The sequence below is a fragment of the Peromyscus leucopus genome, chromosome 18 (assembly GCF_004664715.2).
Source record: "Peromyscus leucopus breed LL Stock chromosome 18, UCI_PerLeu_2.1, whole genome shotgun sequence".
Classification (NCBI taxonomy): Eukaryota; Metazoa; Chordata; class Mammalia; order Rodentia; family Cricetidae; genus Peromyscus; species Peromyscus leucopus.
In genome coordinates, this window is record NC_051078.1 from 38,513,210 (window position 1) to 38,531,688 (window position 18,479).

General features: G+C 43.0%; 1 protein-coding gene across 5 annotated transcripts in view; it reads left to right on the plus strand.

Annotated features, from left to right (window-relative positions):
• Apaf1 (apoptotic peptidase activating factor 1) overlaps positions 1-18,479 on the plus strand; it is an 84,270-nt gene that overhangs the window by 11,294 nt on the left and 54,497 nt on the right. For all 5 annotated transcript variants that reach the window (XM_028880218.2, XM_028880219.2, XM_037196824.1 and 2 more), the window contains 7 exons: positions 1,949-2,132; positions 8,221-8,333; positions 8,774-8,905; positions 10,293-10,531; positions 11,396-11,563; positions 12,525-12,656; positions 17,751-17,864. In XM_028880218.2, the coding sequence (XP_028736051.1) occupies positions 1,949-2,132; positions 8,221-8,333; positions 8,774-8,905; positions 10,293-10,531; positions 11,396-11,563; positions 12,525-12,656; positions 17,751-17,864 (1,082 nt within the window). The remainder of the gene's footprint in view (positions 1-1,948; positions 2,133-8,220; positions 8,334-8,773; positions 8,906-10,292; positions 10,532-11,395; positions 11,564-12,524; positions 12,657-17,750; positions 17,865-18,479) is intronic.

Below are 18,479 nucleotides of genomic sequence, written 5' to 3' on the forward strand. Positions count from 1 at the left end.
TCTTTACCACTGAACCATCTCATCAGCCCTGTACATTTAAGTCTACTTATTGTATGTGAGAGGAAAAGGTAGTGTTTTTCTTCCTCAGTTTCGTTTATTTTGCTTTACACTTTGGTCTCCAGTTTCATTTATTTTCCTGTAATAACAATGTAATTATCCCATTGGCATGTATACCACATTTTATTTACGCATTTGTGTGTTAATGGATCTCTGGGCTGGTTCTATATCTTGACTGTTGTGAGTAGCGCAACAGTAAGCATGGATGGATAAGTACCTCTGTGGTATGGTAACTTAGATCCTTTAGGTATACATCCAAGTGTGGTATAGCTGTACCATATGGTGATAAGGGGCAAAACTCCCTATCGGTTCCCACAGTGGCAGCGCTGGTTCACCTTCCTGCCTCTTCTACATCCTCCTCTGCATTTGTTGTTCCCCAAGTGCTGGGATTTTGTAATAGGTGTGAGCCACTGTTCCAACTAGGTTTTACTTATCTATTTTTGGACAGAATCTTGCTATGTGTATTGTGTACTGGCTTTGAGCTTGTCATCCTCCTGCCTCAGCCTCCTGAGTATGGGAATCATAAGTGTGAATCACCATGTCTTACTCCTTTAGGTGTGCTTGGGGAAAGATATTTTATTTAAATTTTTTAAAATTAATGTCATGTAGGTATACTCTATAAAGATTTAAGATTTTTTTGTTGTTATGGATATATTGAAACAAAAATATGTATTAGAAAATGAATTATTTAATTTGCAATAATGATAACAGTAATAATAGTAATAGACATTCTTGTAAATGCTTACTAATTTAAAGCTTAATATTTTTAAGGTGCTTTCAGAAGCATAACTTCTGATAATCATGCCTGATATTTATTTATTTACTGATTTATTTAGTTTTTTGAGACAGGGTTTCTCTGTGTAGTCCTGACTATCCTGGAACTTGCTCTGTAGACCAGGCTGACCTTGAACTCACAGAAATCTTTCTGCCTCTGCCTCCTGAGTGCTAGGAATAAAGGTGTGGCCACCATGCCTATCACATTTTATCATTTTAAATTTCTCATAGCAACTCTGCAGTGAGTAGAGTAGTGTTCCTTCAGTATAACCCATGAGACTAGTGTGAAATGGTGTGCTGGAAGGGCATGGCTAGCAGGCAGTGGAGCCCCACTTGAGAATTCTAAGAGGACCGTAGTGGGTGAACTGTGTGTTCACAGATGTTATTTGTTCTTTTCTAGAAAAATACTTATTCTTATTTCATGTGTGTGTTGCCTACATGTATGTGTGTGCACCGCATGTCTGCCCCTCAGAGGCCAAGAGGGAATCAGATCCCCTGGAATTGGAGTTAAGGAAGGACATAAGCCACCATGTGGGTCCTGGGAAGCATATGTGGGTCTTCTGTGAGAGCTGCCAGAGCCCTTAACCACTGAGCCATCTCTTTAGCCTTGGCATCCTTTGTTCTCAACTGGATGATTTTCCTCCCCCTAGAGGGGTATTTCACCGTGTTTGAAGATATTTTTGGTGTAGTACTGATAGGGAGGATCCTACTAGCATCCCAGAGCAGGGATGAGGAAGTTGTTAATTGTCCTAGTCTACATGGGAAAATTCCTCACAACAAAGAACTCAGCCCCGTGTGTCAAGAGCACTGGCACTGAGAGATGGCTCGTATAAGACAGTGATTGCTGGGAAACAGAGATCATGAAAGGTCGTTTGGTAAGGCAAAAATACTTCCCTCAAAGCCTCAGATACTGTCCTAACTGAAAATCTTCAGTTTCTCTTAGATTTAGGGTGTAGTTCAGCAGTAAACTCCCATCCAGATCTGTAGCTTGACTCCAGAGAAGGTGAAGAGTGAGGTTGAAGACTGGCATGCACTTGATACTTAGCAGTAAAGCATTCCGAGAGGGCTCTCATTCAGAGGCCTTACATTTACCCCGGTACTCTTTTTTCCTCATTAGGTTGTTTCCCGGGGGGTGTACACTGGGTTTCAGTTGGAAAACAAGACAAATCTGGACTTCTGATGAAACTGCAGAATCTTTGCACACGGTTGGATCAGGAAGAGAGCTTCTCTCAGAGGCTTCCGCTTAATATCGAGGAGGCTAAAGACCGTCTCCGTGTTCTGATGCTGCGCAAACACCCAAGGTACAGACGGTCCAATGTGGGTATACATATACAGTGTAGGAGACTTGACTGGCATCCTGAGAACACCGTGCCCTTTCCTGGAGCCACTGCTTTCCTGCTAGTCTGTCTTCTAATTTAAAAAAAGAAAGCGGCCACCACTTGGTCTAAACTGCTCATTTTTGTATCTTATTTAATGTATTGCCTCCTATGTGCCATGGTAGGGTTTTGAGAAATGCAGTTTATAGTGTGTGAGTGGTCTTTGTTGGAAAATGCAGACTTCTTGGTTTGGATAAACTGTTTCTGCTGGATCAACACAGAACAAGAAAAAAAAATGTGAACAACTAATTAAAGACTGAGAAAGGAAAGAAGGAAGGATTTCTTATTTTTGAGTGGTTGGGGATTGAACCCAAGGCTTCATCCATGTTAGGCAAGTGTTCTACCACTGTGCTGTATCCCTAGCTAAAAGGATTTTTTTTATTTTAAAGTTCCTTATTTTAGTGTGTGTGTGTGTGTGTGTGTGTGTGTGTGTGTGTGTGTGTGGTGTTGTGTAGAGGTTAGGAGACAGCTTTGAGGAGTTGGTTCTTTATTTCTAGCATGAATTATGGGAATTGAACTCAGGCCTGAGTCATCCCACTGGCCTGAGAACTGTGTGTGGTGTATGTGTGTGTGTGCATATGCACCTATGTGTGCAACTGAGGAGACCAAAGGTAGTTGCTGGCTGTCTTTCTCTATCGCTCCACAATACTGGGTCTCTTGCGGAACCTGCAGCTTGTACTCGGTTTGGCTAGGCTAGTGTGATCATATCTCTTCTGCTGCATCTCAGTTGGTGGAATAATCTCACAAACATCTTGTCTTAATTAAAGACACCATGACCAAGGCAGTTTATAGAAGAAAGAGTTTCTTTTGGGCTTACAGTTTGGCAGAGTGAAGGTGTGGTAGCAGAAACAGTCAAGAACTCAGCTGGTGAACCACCAACAGGAAGCAGAGGCACACTGGGATTGACAATTTGGAACCTCCCAGGCGGCCTCCAGTGGCACATCACCTGCACAAGGCCACACCTCCTAATCTTTCTCAGAAAATTCCACCAACTGGAGACCTAGTATTCAAACAAAAGAGCCTATGGGGACCGTTCTCATTTAAACCACCACACCCCTGTAACCTTTGTTACAGAGGTACCCACAGATTTTGTCCAGATTTTGATTATAGCCGAGGAAATTGCATACTCATTACATTATTACACCACATGGAACCAGAGTCAACGTAGCCCACCTGGTTAGCACTGGAAGAGACACAAATACCAACTTAGGGACACAAAACCATGAAAAGCATGGTAACGTGATGTCCTAAGGGATATAACAGCTTTTTGGCAACAGACCTAGAAGAAAAGTAACTTGATAAATTTCTGAAAATGAATTAAAATAATAATTTTAAGGAAACTCAATGAGATATGAGAAAATACAGAGTAAAATTAAGAAATTAAGAAAATAGTACATTATCTGAATGAGAAATTTTATATGATAGGGGATGATAGTATTGAACCCAGTGAAGTCAATCACATGATTAAAACTACAGTTGAGAATCTCAAACTGGATCAAGCAAAGGAAGAATTTCTGAGCTCAGTCTTTTGGAATTACTCATGCAGGTCCAGGGGTTGTGATGCATACTTGTGACCGCAGGAGTTAGGAGGAAAGGAGGAATGGGGGTCTGAGGATAGCGTAGCTACATAGTGAGACTGTCTCAGGAACAAGGCCAGACGGAACACAGTCAGGGGCTTGGGCCCCGTGGGTGAGGGAGCTTGCTGCCCAGCTCGACAGCCTGAGTTTGATCCTAGGTCTCACACGGTGGAAGGAGAAAACAGATTCTGGCAAGCTGTCCTCTGACTGTTATGTGCACGGTATGGTGTATGCATGTGATAGACACATATACATAAGTAATAAATGAATGGATAAATTAAAAAAAGTGCTCAGTCAGATAAAATAAATAAATAAATAATAAAAAGACAAAACTGATTGCAAAAAGCGACAAGAAGCTGGGTGTGATGGTACATGCCTGTTATCCCAGGAGGCAAGTTTGAGGCTATTCTGGTCTACAAAGTAAGTTCCAGGCCAGCCAAGGCTACATAGTGGGAACCTATCCCCAAACAAAAACGACCCCCACTCTCCAATAAAAAACAAGACAAAAGCATCAAGTCATTTATAAGGAAATCCCTCCTAGGTTAACAGCAGACTTCTCAGCAGGAATCTTTACAGGCTAAGGGAGAGTAGATGATATAGTTAAAGTCTGAAAAGTAAAGTTTTTCAACAACGAAGAACACTGCCTAGCAATGCTGTTCTTCAGGATGAAGGACAGATAAAATCTTTCCAAGTGAACCGACTGCATTAGTGCCGTCAGACTGGCCCTGCAGGACAGTCTTTTCAAGTTTGGTTTTAGATTTTAATCGTTTCGGTGTCTTTGGGTATAATTATTGAAGTTATAAGTGTCTGGAGGATTCATGTTCAGGAGTCTTCATGAGTAGCTTTGTGCTGGGGGCTCACTCCCCAGTACTACCAGGGGAAGGGAAGACAGCCCGCCATACCACTACCACCACCTCCACCTCCACCACCTCCACCGTCACCACCTCCACTATCACCACCTCCACCGTCACCACCTCCACCTCCACCACCACCTCCATCACCACCACCTCCACCACCTTCACCACTTCCTCCTCCTCCACCACCTCCTCCACTTCCACCACCTCCACCACCACCACCACCACCACCTCCACCTCCACCTCCACCACCACCCCACCACCTCCACCTCCACCACCACCACCACCTCCTCCACCACCACCACCACCACCACCACCACCCCACCACCACCACCACCTCACCACCACCACCCACCATCACCATCACCATCACCAAAAGAAACTAAGTACAAAATACAGCAGATGGCCATCACAACTTCTACATCCAGTAACCAGAGAAGAGAAAGTACAAGAATAACTAGAATAAACTTTGAAATTAAAAATTAATAAAAATAAAAAACAGATCTGAAAGAATAAAGAGGAGTGTTCAGGGAAAGTGGAAACAAGAAGCAAAATTAAAGAAAAAGGAGAAAAAGGAATGTGAAGAGAAAGAAAAGTTAAAAATTCCATTACAAGCTGGGCGGTGGTGGCGCACGCCTTTAATCCCAGCACTCGGGAGGCAGAGGCAGGAGGATCTCTGTGAGTTCGAGGCCAGCCTGGGCTACCAAGTGAGTTCCAGGAAAGGCGCAAAGCTACACAGAGAAACCCTGTCTCGAAAAACAAAACAAAACAAAAACAAAAAATTCCATTACAAAATAAAAACAATTTTTTTTAAAGATTTATTTATTTATTATGTATACAGAGGAGGGCACCAGATCTCATTACAGATAGTTGTGAACCACCATGTGGTTGCTGGGAATTGAACTCAGGACCTCTGGAAGAGCAGTTGGTGCTCTTAACCGCTGAGCCATCTCACCAGCCCCACAAAATAAAAATTTATAAATAAAATTAGGTACAGATAAGAATAAAATATAATGAAGCATTAATCTAGTGTCCTGTCGTCCCCACCCCCCCCCCCAGACAGGGTTTCTCTGTGTAGTTTTTGGTTCCTGTTCTGGATCTCTGTAGACCAGGCTGGCTTCGAACTCACAAAGATCTGCCTGCCTCTGCCTTCCGAGTACTGGGATTAAAGGTGTGCACCACCACCACCTGGCTTAATCTAATTAATCTTTATCAATAAAACCTTGGGAATGAAATATTGGGGTAAGAACCTGAAGATCAGAGAACAGGAAGCAGCCAACAGTTGTTTCCTACCTCTTCAGTTCCTCCATCCAAAAGGGCCAAGATCCTCTCTCAGCCCCGCCTTACCACTTCCTGTCTCCTCTCTGTCTACAGTCCTCCAAACCTCTATGGTCAGCTAGTGCCTAGCTCTGCCCTCTGACTCCAAGAGAGCTTTATTTGTCAGAACACAGTCAAGAGATCACACAAGAATATAAGCTAATAGGCTCTAAGGAACGCAACAATACTAGACTCTGGTTTTGAAAAAACGATTAAGCTAGGGATTGGAGAAGCCTCTTTCTGGGTTCTCTAACCATGGCTTCTGTCAGATCTGGAGGTGGGAAGTGAGTCGTAGCTGTAGTCTGTTGTACTTTCCACAGTACAGTTTGGTGCTGTATGTGGGTTTGGGGACAGGCCGACCATGGCTAAGTTTCAGTGTGGAGCCTGTTCACTTTAGAAGCTTTCCCTCTTGGAGCTGACGGCCACTGCTGCCCCAGCAAGCTTTGCAGCCTTTGGATTTGCAAATCAAGCATTCCTTCTGAGTGTGTTAAAGGTAGAAAAGCAAACAGCATTGGAGTGAGAGACAGGAAGGAACTGCACACCTGCCCCAGGAACCAGTGCTTCCTGAGCTGACCCAGTAATGTCACTCAGGGCAAGGGAAGCTGTGGCATTCCGGCCATGTGGGAGACCTGAGCAAAGGACTCTCAGACCTGCCTGGCAGCAAGTCACAGGTGGCCAAGAGGCAGTTCTGGGTACTTAGGCAGTCTGGGACTACTGTCTGGCTACTCTCAGTCTCCTTAGTAACCCCCAGGCCATGGGCTCCTGCCTTTCCATGGATGGTAAGGCCACTGAGCAGGATTTCTCCATAGTCAGCTCCCTATGGCTTAGACTTCCTGGGGGCTCATGTCCGACCCTCTCCCTCTTCACAAATACCTCTCATGGTCATCTCCCACCCAGACCCTGTGACAGAGCTTCCCTCGGCTTGCTGGTTTTTTGTTTCCCAGGACCCACTGAGTAGGAACTCAGGCTCTACCAGTAGGCCCCTCTCAAGAGAGCACCTGGCTGTGAGCACTCACAGTTATGAGGGTGGTAGGATTCCTTTCTTCAGTGCTAGCCTGCCGTGCAGGAGGTGTTGCTGTTACCCCAACCCCTGCACCAGTGTTTCAGGCTTGAGAAACTGGGGGCTTCTCTTGGGTCTGGGATTTCCAGGCTTTTGTCCAGAGGTATGTTTCCTCTCCTGCCTGGGAAGCTGTGTTGGAGTATAGACTGTTTTTTTTTTTTTTTTTTTTCTTTTCCCTTTGTGTTAACCTTCTGTTTTTCTGTTGGTTTTAAAAACTATTTTTATTGTTTTATGAGTATTAGTATTTTGCCTGCATATATATATGTGCAATATATCTGCTTGGTGCCTGTGGAGGCTAGAAGAGGGCATTGGATCCCCTGGAACTGGAATTACAGACTGTTCTTAGCTGCCCAATGAGTTCTGGGAGCCAAACCTGGCTCCTCTGTAAGAGTGGCCAGTTCTTTTAACTGAAGAGCCTTTTTTTCTTAGTTAAATTTATGTCGTGTATGTATGTGCATGCATACTTCTATTTACTTACTTTTGTACTGTTGCCAACCTTGACTTCTGACTTAGTTACTGTTCTGTTGCTGTGAAGAGACACCGGATCCACTGAAGCAGCTCTCACAAAGAAAGGTTGAATGGGAGGCTGGTTTCAGTTTCAGGGTCAGTCCATTACCATCACGGCAGGAAGCCCACAGGCATGGTGCTGGAGAAGGAGCTGAGAGCTTGACATCCTCATCCACAGGCAGCAGTCAGAGAACAAGACACTGGCCCTGGCACGGGCTTTTGAAACCCCAAAGTCCACTCCTAGTGACACCCCTCCACCAACAAGGCCACACCTCCTGATCCTGTAAACAGCCCATCAGCTGGGGACTGAGCATGCCGATACGTGGGGCCTGTGGGGCCACTGTTATTCAAACCACCAGTTTGTCATGCTTTTCCTTTCTTTTTCTCTTGGGACCCTAGTTCTTCCTTTGCTACCCGGACTCTTCTTGTTCATGGAGACACATGGAAGAAACTTCTAGTCTGCCACCTTGCTCTTGTCTTAGAATTTGTTTTTAAAGGAAGTATAAAATCAGAGTCATTAGTGATTTGTTTGTTTTGAGGCATCGTTTCTCTGTAGCCTTGGCTGACCTGGAACTTGCTGTGTAGACCAGTCTGGCCTCGAACTCAGAGACCCACCTGCCTCTGCCTCCCGAGTGCTGAGATTGTAGGTGTGAGCCACCACCGCCCGGCATGATTTTATTTCGTTTTTTTAATGTTAGGTCTCTGTTGATCCTGGATGATATTTGGGATCCTTGGGTGTTAAAAGCTTTCGACAACCAGTGTCGTATTCTTCTTACAACCAGAGATAAGAGTGTTACAGATTCGGTAATGGGTAAGGCCTTTAAGTTACTTTTTTTTTTTCGAAAAAAATACTTTTATTTTATAATTAATTTAATTTGACATATCAGCCAAGGATTCCCTTATCCTCCCTCATCCCACCCCCCAGCCTACCCCCCCCAACAAACCCCCCATTCCCACCTCCTCCAAGGCAAGGTCTCCCCTGGGGAGTCAGCCCAGCCTGATACATTCAGTTGAGGCAGGTCCAGTCCCCTCCTCCCTACACCACGGCTGAAGAAGTCAAGCTTTGACTATTTGCAGATGACATAATAGTATACATAAGTGACCCCAAAAGTTTGACCAAGGAACTCATAGAGCTTAATTTACTTTTTAATACTATAGTAAAGTTAGTAAATTAAAAGGCATTGTTTCATTCAGTCCATGTGCATATGTGACATAACAAATTGCTGACGTTGTGCTACAATTTTACTTCAGGTCCTAAGTATGTTGTCTCTGTGGAGAGTGGCCTAGGGAAAGAGAAGGGACTTGAAATCTTGTCGCTTTTTGTTAACATGAAGAAAGAAGATTTGCCGGTGGAGGCTCACAGTATTATAAAAGAATGCAAAGGTATGGCTGCTCACTGTGTATGAGGGAGGCTGTGGAAACTCTGATGCTCTCTTTAGATAGTAAGCTGAGGAGTACACTAATTTAGCACATGAACACTCAAAACCTGCCTTGTGGCATTAATATTTGAGGTGCCTCTCATACCTCAAGTGAATATACTTGGCATTTATTCTTCAGAGTGATGTTACTTGTACCTACCATCTGTTAAAGAGTATGTTAATGAGAAAGATGAAGTTAAGACTTTTACTGTCAAACTGAAAAATATTGTGAACATCATTTAAAAATTCTTTTGTTTGGAATTTTATAAAATGAATGTTTCAGTTTGGTAAGGAAATGCTGTTGTCTGCCAACTTCAAGTTTTTATTTGTGAAGTAAAACTTTTTACTTGTCCTGAGGACATAGAGGGAAACAAAACCCATGATCTCAGATTTAGTTTCTCTTACTGAACTTGGACAGCATAGATTCCCTCTGATACCACATGTCCTTTATTTAATTCTCAACTGGTTTATGTGGAAAAAGCGTCCATCCTACAGGTTGAAGGATCAGTTCCCACAACTACCTCTCTCTACTTCCAACTTCAGATGCCAGTTAGCAAGTTCCAGGTTGTGGTACCCATGCTTGACTCAGCAGCTGTAATCCTCCAATGTGGTTAATTTGTTTGAGCAGTCCACAGAAGGCAGGGAAGTCTATTTAGTGCCTTAGAAAGGGTGACACATACAGATAAGAGTGATACATACAGATAAGAGTGATACATACAGATAAGAGTGATACATACAGATAAGAGTGCACTGATAGGTTTGGAGCAAGGGGAGAGCTTCCAGTCTTGCCTTCACTGTGGCACCTTTCAGGGGCTCGTTCTTGAGTTCAGCCTCTGCAGCTCTCTCTGAACTTCACTGCATAACTGTGACTGAAGTGTGGACAGCCATGTAGCAAAGGGGTTGGACAAATAAACCCAGCAAAGCATGTTGTAATGTGTCTGTAAGTGAATCCTTTCCTGGTCTAATGATTGACTTAGAAGACATACCGTGAAGTACAGTGAGCGGGGTGAGGACTGTCCTAAGACTTGGGATAACTTGCACTGGAAGTTGTTTCTTGTGCTCGTGAGATGGTGTAGTTGGTCAAGATGCTGGCTGCTAAGCTGACCACCTGAGTTTCATCCTCAGAGTCTGCGTGGAAGGACAGACTGGCTCGTACAAGTTGTCCTCTGGCCGTCACACTCTCACCCCCACCACACACACCCACTACTCATTCCCCCTCTACTCCCCCACCTGCACCACACACACACACACACACTTACCTCCATGCACACACTTGGGGCGAGATGAAATTTTCAGTTGTTTAGTGGTGATTTTAATAGGATGATCTTAACATGATCCCTTTCCCCCGCCAGGTTCCCCTCTTGTGGTGTCTTTAATTGGTGCACTTTTACGTGATTTTCCCAATCGCTGGGCGTACTACCTCAGACAACTTCAGAATAAGCAGTTTAAGAGAATACGGAAGTCCTCCTTTTATGATTATGAGGCTCTGGATGAAGCCATGTCTATAAGTGTTGACATGCTCAGAGAAGACATCAAAGATTATTACACAGATCTTTCCATCCTGCAGAAGGACGTCAAGGTCCCTACAAAGGTAATGGGCTGACCAACATTCCTTATCATCGGCTGTGATAGGGCATGTGAACTTTGACAATCAGTACTGAGGTGGTAGGTGATGGTTCCAAAGTCCCTCTGCTCCTAGTCTCCATAAAGGGCTCTCTGTTGAGCTTGTGAGTTCCTTAATTCTTTCTCAGTGGTTCTAGAGAAGTCAGAGAAGCATCCAACTTCTCCTCTTATCCTGAGAACTAACTGAAGACATGGAGACATTCCTTTTTTAAATTTTTTAAAATTTATTCTTCTCTCATATATTACATCCTGACCAAGTTTCCCTCCTTCTCTCCTCCCAGTCCCTGCTGCCCACCTCCCCTCTCCCCAGATCCACTCCTTTGTTTCCATTCAGAAAAGACAGGCCTCCCAGGGATATCAACCAAACATGGCGTAACAAGTTACCACAAGTCTAGGCACATACCCTCCTATTCAGGGCTGGACGAGGAAACCCAGTAGGAGAAAAGGGTCCCTAGAGCAGGCAGAAGAGTCAGACACCTCCCGCTTCCACTGTTAGGAGTCCTACAAGAACACCAAGCCACACAACCATAACGTGTATGTGGAGCACATAGGTCAGCTCCATGCAGGCTCCTTGATTGTTGCTTCAGTCTCTGTGACCCCTCTGAGCTCTGGTTAGTTGATTCTGTGGGTTGTGTTCTTGTGGTGCCCTTGACCCCTCTGGCTCCTACAATCCTTCCTCGCCATCTCCCACAAGATTCCCCAAGCTCTGCCCAGTGGATGTGGAGACATTCTTATTCAGGGCTTTAAAATAGTATGTATTGGTTAAAATTATAGTACTGACTACTCACTGTACTTTTGTAGTGTATTAAGTGCTTGTTAAAATGGTTCCTAGGTGTTATGTATTCTCTGGGACTTGGAAACCGAAGAAGTTGAAGACATATTGCAGGAGTTTGTTAATAAGTCTCTCTTATTCTGTGATCGGAATGGAAAGTCATTTTGTTATTATTTACATGATCTTCAAGTAGATTTTCTGACAGAGAAGAATCGAAGTCAGCTCCAGGTACTTAAATCTCCTCATATATGCATTTGCCTTTTATTCTGAAACAGTCTTAGACTTGACATACAAAGATATGCAGAATATACCACACGCTTCCTTGTGTAAACTTTTGCTTTGTTTCCCTTGTAGCTAACATCTCACACAACTAGAATACAGTTATCAAAACGAGGAAAATTACCATTGATTCACTATTGGCTAATCCACACGTGTTTAAAATTCTACCACCTTCTCTTCCAATGTTCTCTCTGTAGTCAGATTCAGTTCAGGATCCCATGACGGATCTGATAACGGCAGCATCTTTTCCCTGTTTGTCCTCTCACTAGTGTCCTCAGATTCGTGACAGTTCCTCAGCTCATTTAATCAGCGGTCCCTCGTTTGGTCTTGTCTGACGGCTTCTGAGTGGGTTGAGTTCCACCTGTTTGGCAGGAACTACACAGGCGCTGGAGAGATGGCTCAGTGATGAAGAGCGCTTGCTTCTCTCTCTCTCTCTCTCCCTCTCTCTCTCTCTCTCTCTCTCTCTCTCTCTCTCTCTCTCTCTCTCTCTCTCCTTCCCTGAGACAGGGTTTCTCTGTGTAGCTTTGCGCCTTTCCTGGAACTCACTTTGTAGTCCAGGCTGGCCTCGAACTCACAGAGATCCACCTGCCTCTGCCTCCAGAGTGCTGGGATTAAAGGTGTGCGCCACCACCTGCTGCTCAATTTTTTTTTAAAGAATTACACGGAAATGATGCTGTGTCTTTGTCACACCCCGTCAGGGACTGAGGTTGATGTGTCTTACGGATAATGTAGATGTTGATTATTTGGTTAAAGTGGGAATTTACTTGATTTCTCCACTGTAGAACGACTAACTTTCCCATTGGTGACAAGCTTGTAGGAGAGGTTTTCTTTATAGCTTTGGAAATGGGAGATACTGTGCTGCTCAGGTTATATTGTTTGTGTTCTGTGACATGCTTGGTTTGTGTTTCAGGATCTGCACAGGAAGATGGTCACTCAATTTCAGAGGTATTACCAGCCCAACACTCTGTCTCCAGATCAGGAGGACTGCATGTATTGGTACAACTTCCTAGCTTATCACATGGCCAGTGCCAATATGCACAAAGTAAGAGGACACTTTTGAAAATTACTTTATTTCACTTAACTTTTTCCATAGGTTGTAAATGTTTTTTTCCCTTCGGGTTTATTTATTTCTCTTAAAGATTTTATTTTTAGTTTATGTGTATGAGTGTTTTGGCTGCATGTATGTATGTGCACCTTGTGTGTGCTGTACCCGGGGATGCCAGAAGACAGTGCCAGGCCCCTGGAATCAGAGTTACTAATGGTTGTGAGCTGCCTGATGTGGATGCTGGAAACTGAACCCAGGTCCTCTGCAAGAACAGCACGTGCTCTTAACTGCTGAGTCGTCTCTCTAACTCTTCCTTGAGTTATTAAATTTTATTGAAGAAATTAATAAAAATTATATTACTCTATTTTACTGGATATTTGAATTTTTACATAGTTAAATTCTGTGTCAAAATTTTCTTTGGTGTCATGCTTTACCCTATTAGAATTTAAAGAATGTTATTTATTATATTATTTATTTTGTATGTTTTTTTTTTTTTTGTTTTTGAGAATTTTTTTGTATTTCGCTTTTAACTATCTGTAGTGGTTGCTGAACTCACAGAGACATTTTGTAATGCTGTTTGGATGTATGCATGGCCTGGAGTGCATGTGGAAGTCAGAGGATAGCTTGTGGACCTCTGCTTCCTCGATGTGTTATAGGGATTAGGTTTAGGTTGACAGGTTTGATGCAAACATCTTTACTCTGTGAGCCATTTCCTAGCCCTAGACTTTTTTTTTTGGTTTTTCGAGACAGTTTCCTCTGTGTAGTTTTGGTGTCTGTCCTGGGTCTTGCTCCATAGACCAGATTGGCCTCAAACTCACAGAGATCTGCCTGGCTCTGCCTTTCGAGTCCTGGGATTAAAGACGTGTGCCACCGCCAACTAGACTTTTTTAATTAGTGAAAATATGTCTTGTGTAAGATTTTTTTTCTATTTTTTCTTGTGATTAAAAAAGGGTATCTTAGTGACTGCAGCAAATGAATCGGTTTCTCCTCTTAGCTGTAGCTCCCCTCTGTCTGCAGTGTGGATTTGTTTGTTAGCTTTATGTGGAAATAGAGGGCAGGAAAGGATATTCATTCATTCATCGAGTACTTATTGAGTGCTTGTTAGAGAATGCTATTGTTCTTCATTATGAGTCTACACCACAGACAGTGTCTGCTCTCATTAAATAGACAATGGGGAAGAGAAACTACATTTATAGTAAGACAATGAGTAAATCAGAGAGGAGGAAGGGACTGTTGTAGAATATTAGTTAAAGATGTGTCACGTTTGTTTGTGCTGTGGGACTTTTGTTTAATGATGCAAAGATGTGTTGCATTCTTTTATGTTGCATTTAACTCTGTGAAGCTGTGTTACTGGGCCTGGCTAAAACACCTGGTGGTCTAATAAAGATCTGAAGGGCCAGTAGTGAGGCAGGAGAAAGGACAGGCGGGGCTGGCGGGCAGAGAGGATAAATAGAAGGAGCAAAAGAGGGATCAGGAAGAAAAGGAAGATCTAGGAGTGAGAGAAGGAGGAGGACTCGGGCCAGCCACCCAGCTACACAGCAAGCCATGGAGTAAGAAGTAAAGTAAGGTATACAAAAGTAGAGCAAGGTAAAGGCCCAGAGGCAAAAGATAGAAACAAGCCAAGCTAAGGCCGGGCCTTTATAAGAAAGAATAAGTCTCCATGTGATTATTTGGGAGCTGGGTGGCGGGCCCCTCAAGGAGCCAAAAGAGCCAAGAGTCAAAAACAACAGCCACAGGGGTGGTAAAGGGGAAACCCATGAATGCTGGTGGGTTTGACGTGCATTATAACAGGAGGAGAAGAATCAAGGATGACTGCAGGCCTGTGCAGTAGAGAGACGGCAGATGTTGGGACATGAACTAAGCAGTTGAAAAGGTGACGGTAGGAATTGACAGTGGCTATCTTCATCCTATACACCTACCTCCTAAGACTGCAGACACTGAGTAAGCTGTGAGGGAGTCTGAGAATTATGGACAAAACATAAAAACTGGAAAACAGATGGGATTTGAAGTCATGACTACCAGCTCCACTATGCAATGCTGCCTATTGGATATGACGTCACTGTTGCCTGTATAAAACCTGCATAGACCAAGCCATTTAAAAATTCCAGCTCAGGGAGAGGGCTGGAGAGATGGCTCAGCAGTTAAGAGCACTGGCTACTTTTCCAGGAGACTTGGGTTGGATTCCCAGTATCCACATGGTGGCTCACAACTGTTTGTAGTACCAGGGTATCCAGTACCCTCTAAGTAAAAAAAAAAAAAAAAAAAAAAAAAAAAAAATTCCAGCTCAGAATGCCAAGGGGCTAATGAGGTCCCACCCCTCATTGAGAAGCTATTGGTAGTTGATGACCGCTAGAGGAGGAAGAGCCCCTTTTCTTTGGGGGTATGGCCACTGGTAGGTTGCCTGTACCCCAGTGGCTTGCCCCATACTCATAACCATGTGAGCAGAACTAGTTAATTTAATGTGTTATTAAAATAAGATACAAGTTAAGAAGAAAATGTGTTTATGAATACCTAAAGGGAATGGGGTGTGGATATGATCAAGATACATTGTTTAGATATAGGAAATTTTTTTAAAGAATAAATAAAATATATTTAAAAAAATAACCATTTTGGGGGGCTGGAGAGATGGCTCAGCGGTTAAGAGCATTGGCTGATGTTCCTGAGGTCTTGAGTTCAACTCCCAGCAACCACATGGTGGCTCACAACCATCTATCTGGTTGCCCTCTTCTGGCCTGTGGACAGAACACTGTATACATAATAAATAAATCTTAAATAAAAAAAAGTATTAAAAAAAAACCACTTTGTAAAACCAGTTCATTAATTTTTCTTTCCTCCCTTCCTTCCCCCGCCTCTTTTCCTTCCTTTTGTTCGTTCATTTGTTTGTTTTTTGAAACAAGGCTTCTCTGGAACAGTCCTAGCTGTCCTGGAACTCTTTATGTAGACCAGGCTGGCCTGGAACTCAAGAGAACCACCTGCTTCTCCCTCCGAGTGCTAAGATTAAAGGCATGCACCACCATACATGCCTCCATGTATTTTCTTAAGCTTTTGATATGTATGATAGTGTGACAGAATCTTTTCTTTAGCCTTTATTCTGATTGTAAAGGTAGAGATTTATTTTCTTTGGAAGAATTTAGAAGACATCTACAATGAAGAAAATGAAGACCACAGTAATTGCCAATAGTTTTTTTGTTTTTTGTTTTTTGTTTTTTTTTTTCCCGAGACAGGGTTTCTCTGTGTAGCTTTGCACCTTTCCTGGAACTCGCTTTGTAGCCCAGGCTGGCCTCGAACTCACAGAGATCCGCCTGCCTCTGCCTTCCGAGTGCTGGGATTAAAGGCATGCGCCACCACCGCCCGGCGCCAATAATTTTATATCCTGCTTTCTAGATCATTTTCTACTTAGACACTTGTTTTTTTTAAACAGAGGGATCACATTGAAATAGTACATTATATATTGCTTTTTGCCACTTAGTTGTCTTTGGTAGTTGTCTTTTCATGTCATTTATCGGCGTGATACAGCTCTTAAAGCTGTATACTGCTTTTGTGTGCACATGTGTACGTGCAAGTGTGTGTTCATATACTTGTGCCCATGTGTACATGTGGAGACCCGGTGTTGTTTGGGAGGTATCTATGTTGTTATTTGAGGTCGGGTTTCTCAGCGGCCTGAGACTTATATTTAACAAGTGGGTTAGGTAGGATGGCTAACAAGTCCCGGGCTAGTGGGTTAGGTCGGATGGCTAACAAGTCCCGGGCTCTGCCTGCTCTGCTTTCCCAGCACTGGGGTTACAAGCACCATCCTCCACCCTGGCTTTCCCCCATGGCTCCTGGATCAACCTCACGCTTGCGTAGGACTTGACCACTGAGGCGTCTTCCCCAGCTCCCGTCTGTGTCACTGTAGAGCTGTGCTGAGACTGGGAAAGGAATGGGGACAGATTGCTTAGTATGTTCATTCTTATCCTATGTACACTTCTGTAAGTCAAAGTTTTGGATTAATGGGGTGTAGAGTTTAAATTTGAGTCCAGGTTGCCAAACCACTCTGTAGGATATCCTCTGCTAGATCACCTCCACTAGTGGATGAGAGTGTTCGTTTGTTTCATAATAGCCACTATTCTTTTTTGTTTGTTTGTTTTGTTTTTCAAGACACTGTTTCTCTATGTAGCCCTGGCTGTCCTGGAACTCACTCTGTAGACCAGGCTGGCCTTGAACTCACAGATCCTCCTGCCTCTGCCTCCTGAGTGCTGGGATTAAAGCCTGTGCCTCCACTGCCTGGCTGTAGCCAGTATTCTTACCATTCCTTTAGTTTTAGCAGTTCAGCATTGTAGCAGTGGTAATCTTTCACACTGATTACTGGTGAAATTTTGATTATTGGTTATATGCACATCTATTTTGTAAACTAGCTCTCATTCTTTTCTTTTTGCTTTTACCTGTGTAGCCCAGGCCAGCTTCAAATTCGTGGTTCTCCTGCCTCAGACTCTTGAAGCCTAGGAATCCAGGTGTATGGCACCACATCTGAGACCTCTCACCTTTTACCTGTTTTTTTTTTTTTTTCCTTGTTGGCATTTATGTTGTTTCATTATGATTTTCTATAAAGAATCACATTAAGCCTGACCCTTACTATGTGTTACAGTAATGTTTATTCATATATCTTTGAAAGTTTTGTATATATTGCTTTCTACTGCATAGAATATTTGGAGTTTTATTTAGTTAAATGTGTGCATGTGTTTGTGTGTGTATGTTTGTACATGTGAGCACATTCACATGTATTTATGTCTTGTTTTTGTGTCATATTGCAAAGATTTCCTTTACCTCAGAGTTAAAAAATAATTTACCTAATCTCTTACATTCTTAAAAAATTTTCTGTTTTATATTTAAATACTTTATACAACTGAAGTTTGTTTCGAGTTAAGATGTGGGGCCCATTTTATATTTCTTTGAGATTATATGTTCATTTTACCATCTTTCCTCTGGTCTTAAATTTTAGATGTCTGCAGAGTGTTCCTCAGTAGTGTTAGGATGATGAGGCTCCAGCTGAAATTCTTCTTCCTCTTCTTTTTTTACAGTGCCCCTGTCTTACTATTTTCCTTTATTTTTAAGGAACTTTGTGCTTTATTGTTTTCCCTGGATTGGATTAAAGCAAAAACGGAACTTGTTGGCCCTGCCCATCTGATCCATGAGTTTGTGGAATACAGTCATATATTGGATGAAAAGGTATGTGTTAATGTGAAGCATTTATTTATTTCTTGTTTTTGTTTTTATTTTTTGTATTTTCAAGACAGGGTTTCTCTGTATAGCCCTGGCTGTCCTGGAACTCACTCTGTAGACCAGGCTGGCCTCGAACTTACAGAGATCCACCTGCCTCTGCCTCCCGAGTGCTGGGATTAAAGGCGTACGCACTGCCACCAAGAACACTTTGTATTTAAAGGATGTCTCGTTTTGACATTTGATTCTAGGTTTAATGGTGGGAATGAGCAGAATGGAGATCATTTTCTTTCAGTGACCTTTGAGTGTAGTTAATTGCTTCCCGGCCTACAGAGAATATAGGGAGGGTTGAAGTTGGAAAATTGAGGAAGAATGGTTTTCAGGGTTTTTGTTTTTTTAATTTGAGACAGGTTCTCACTGTATATATCTCTCTGGCTGTCCTGGAACTCACTATGTAGACCAGGCTGGCCTCAAACTCACAGGGATCTGCCTGCCTCTGCCTAAAATTCTGGGATTAACAGCATGAACCACCATGCCCAGTGATACTGAGTTTTTTTTTTTTTTTTTTTTTTTTTTACTCTGAGTCTAAAAGTTAGTAGAGGACCACTGTATTTATTTATTTAT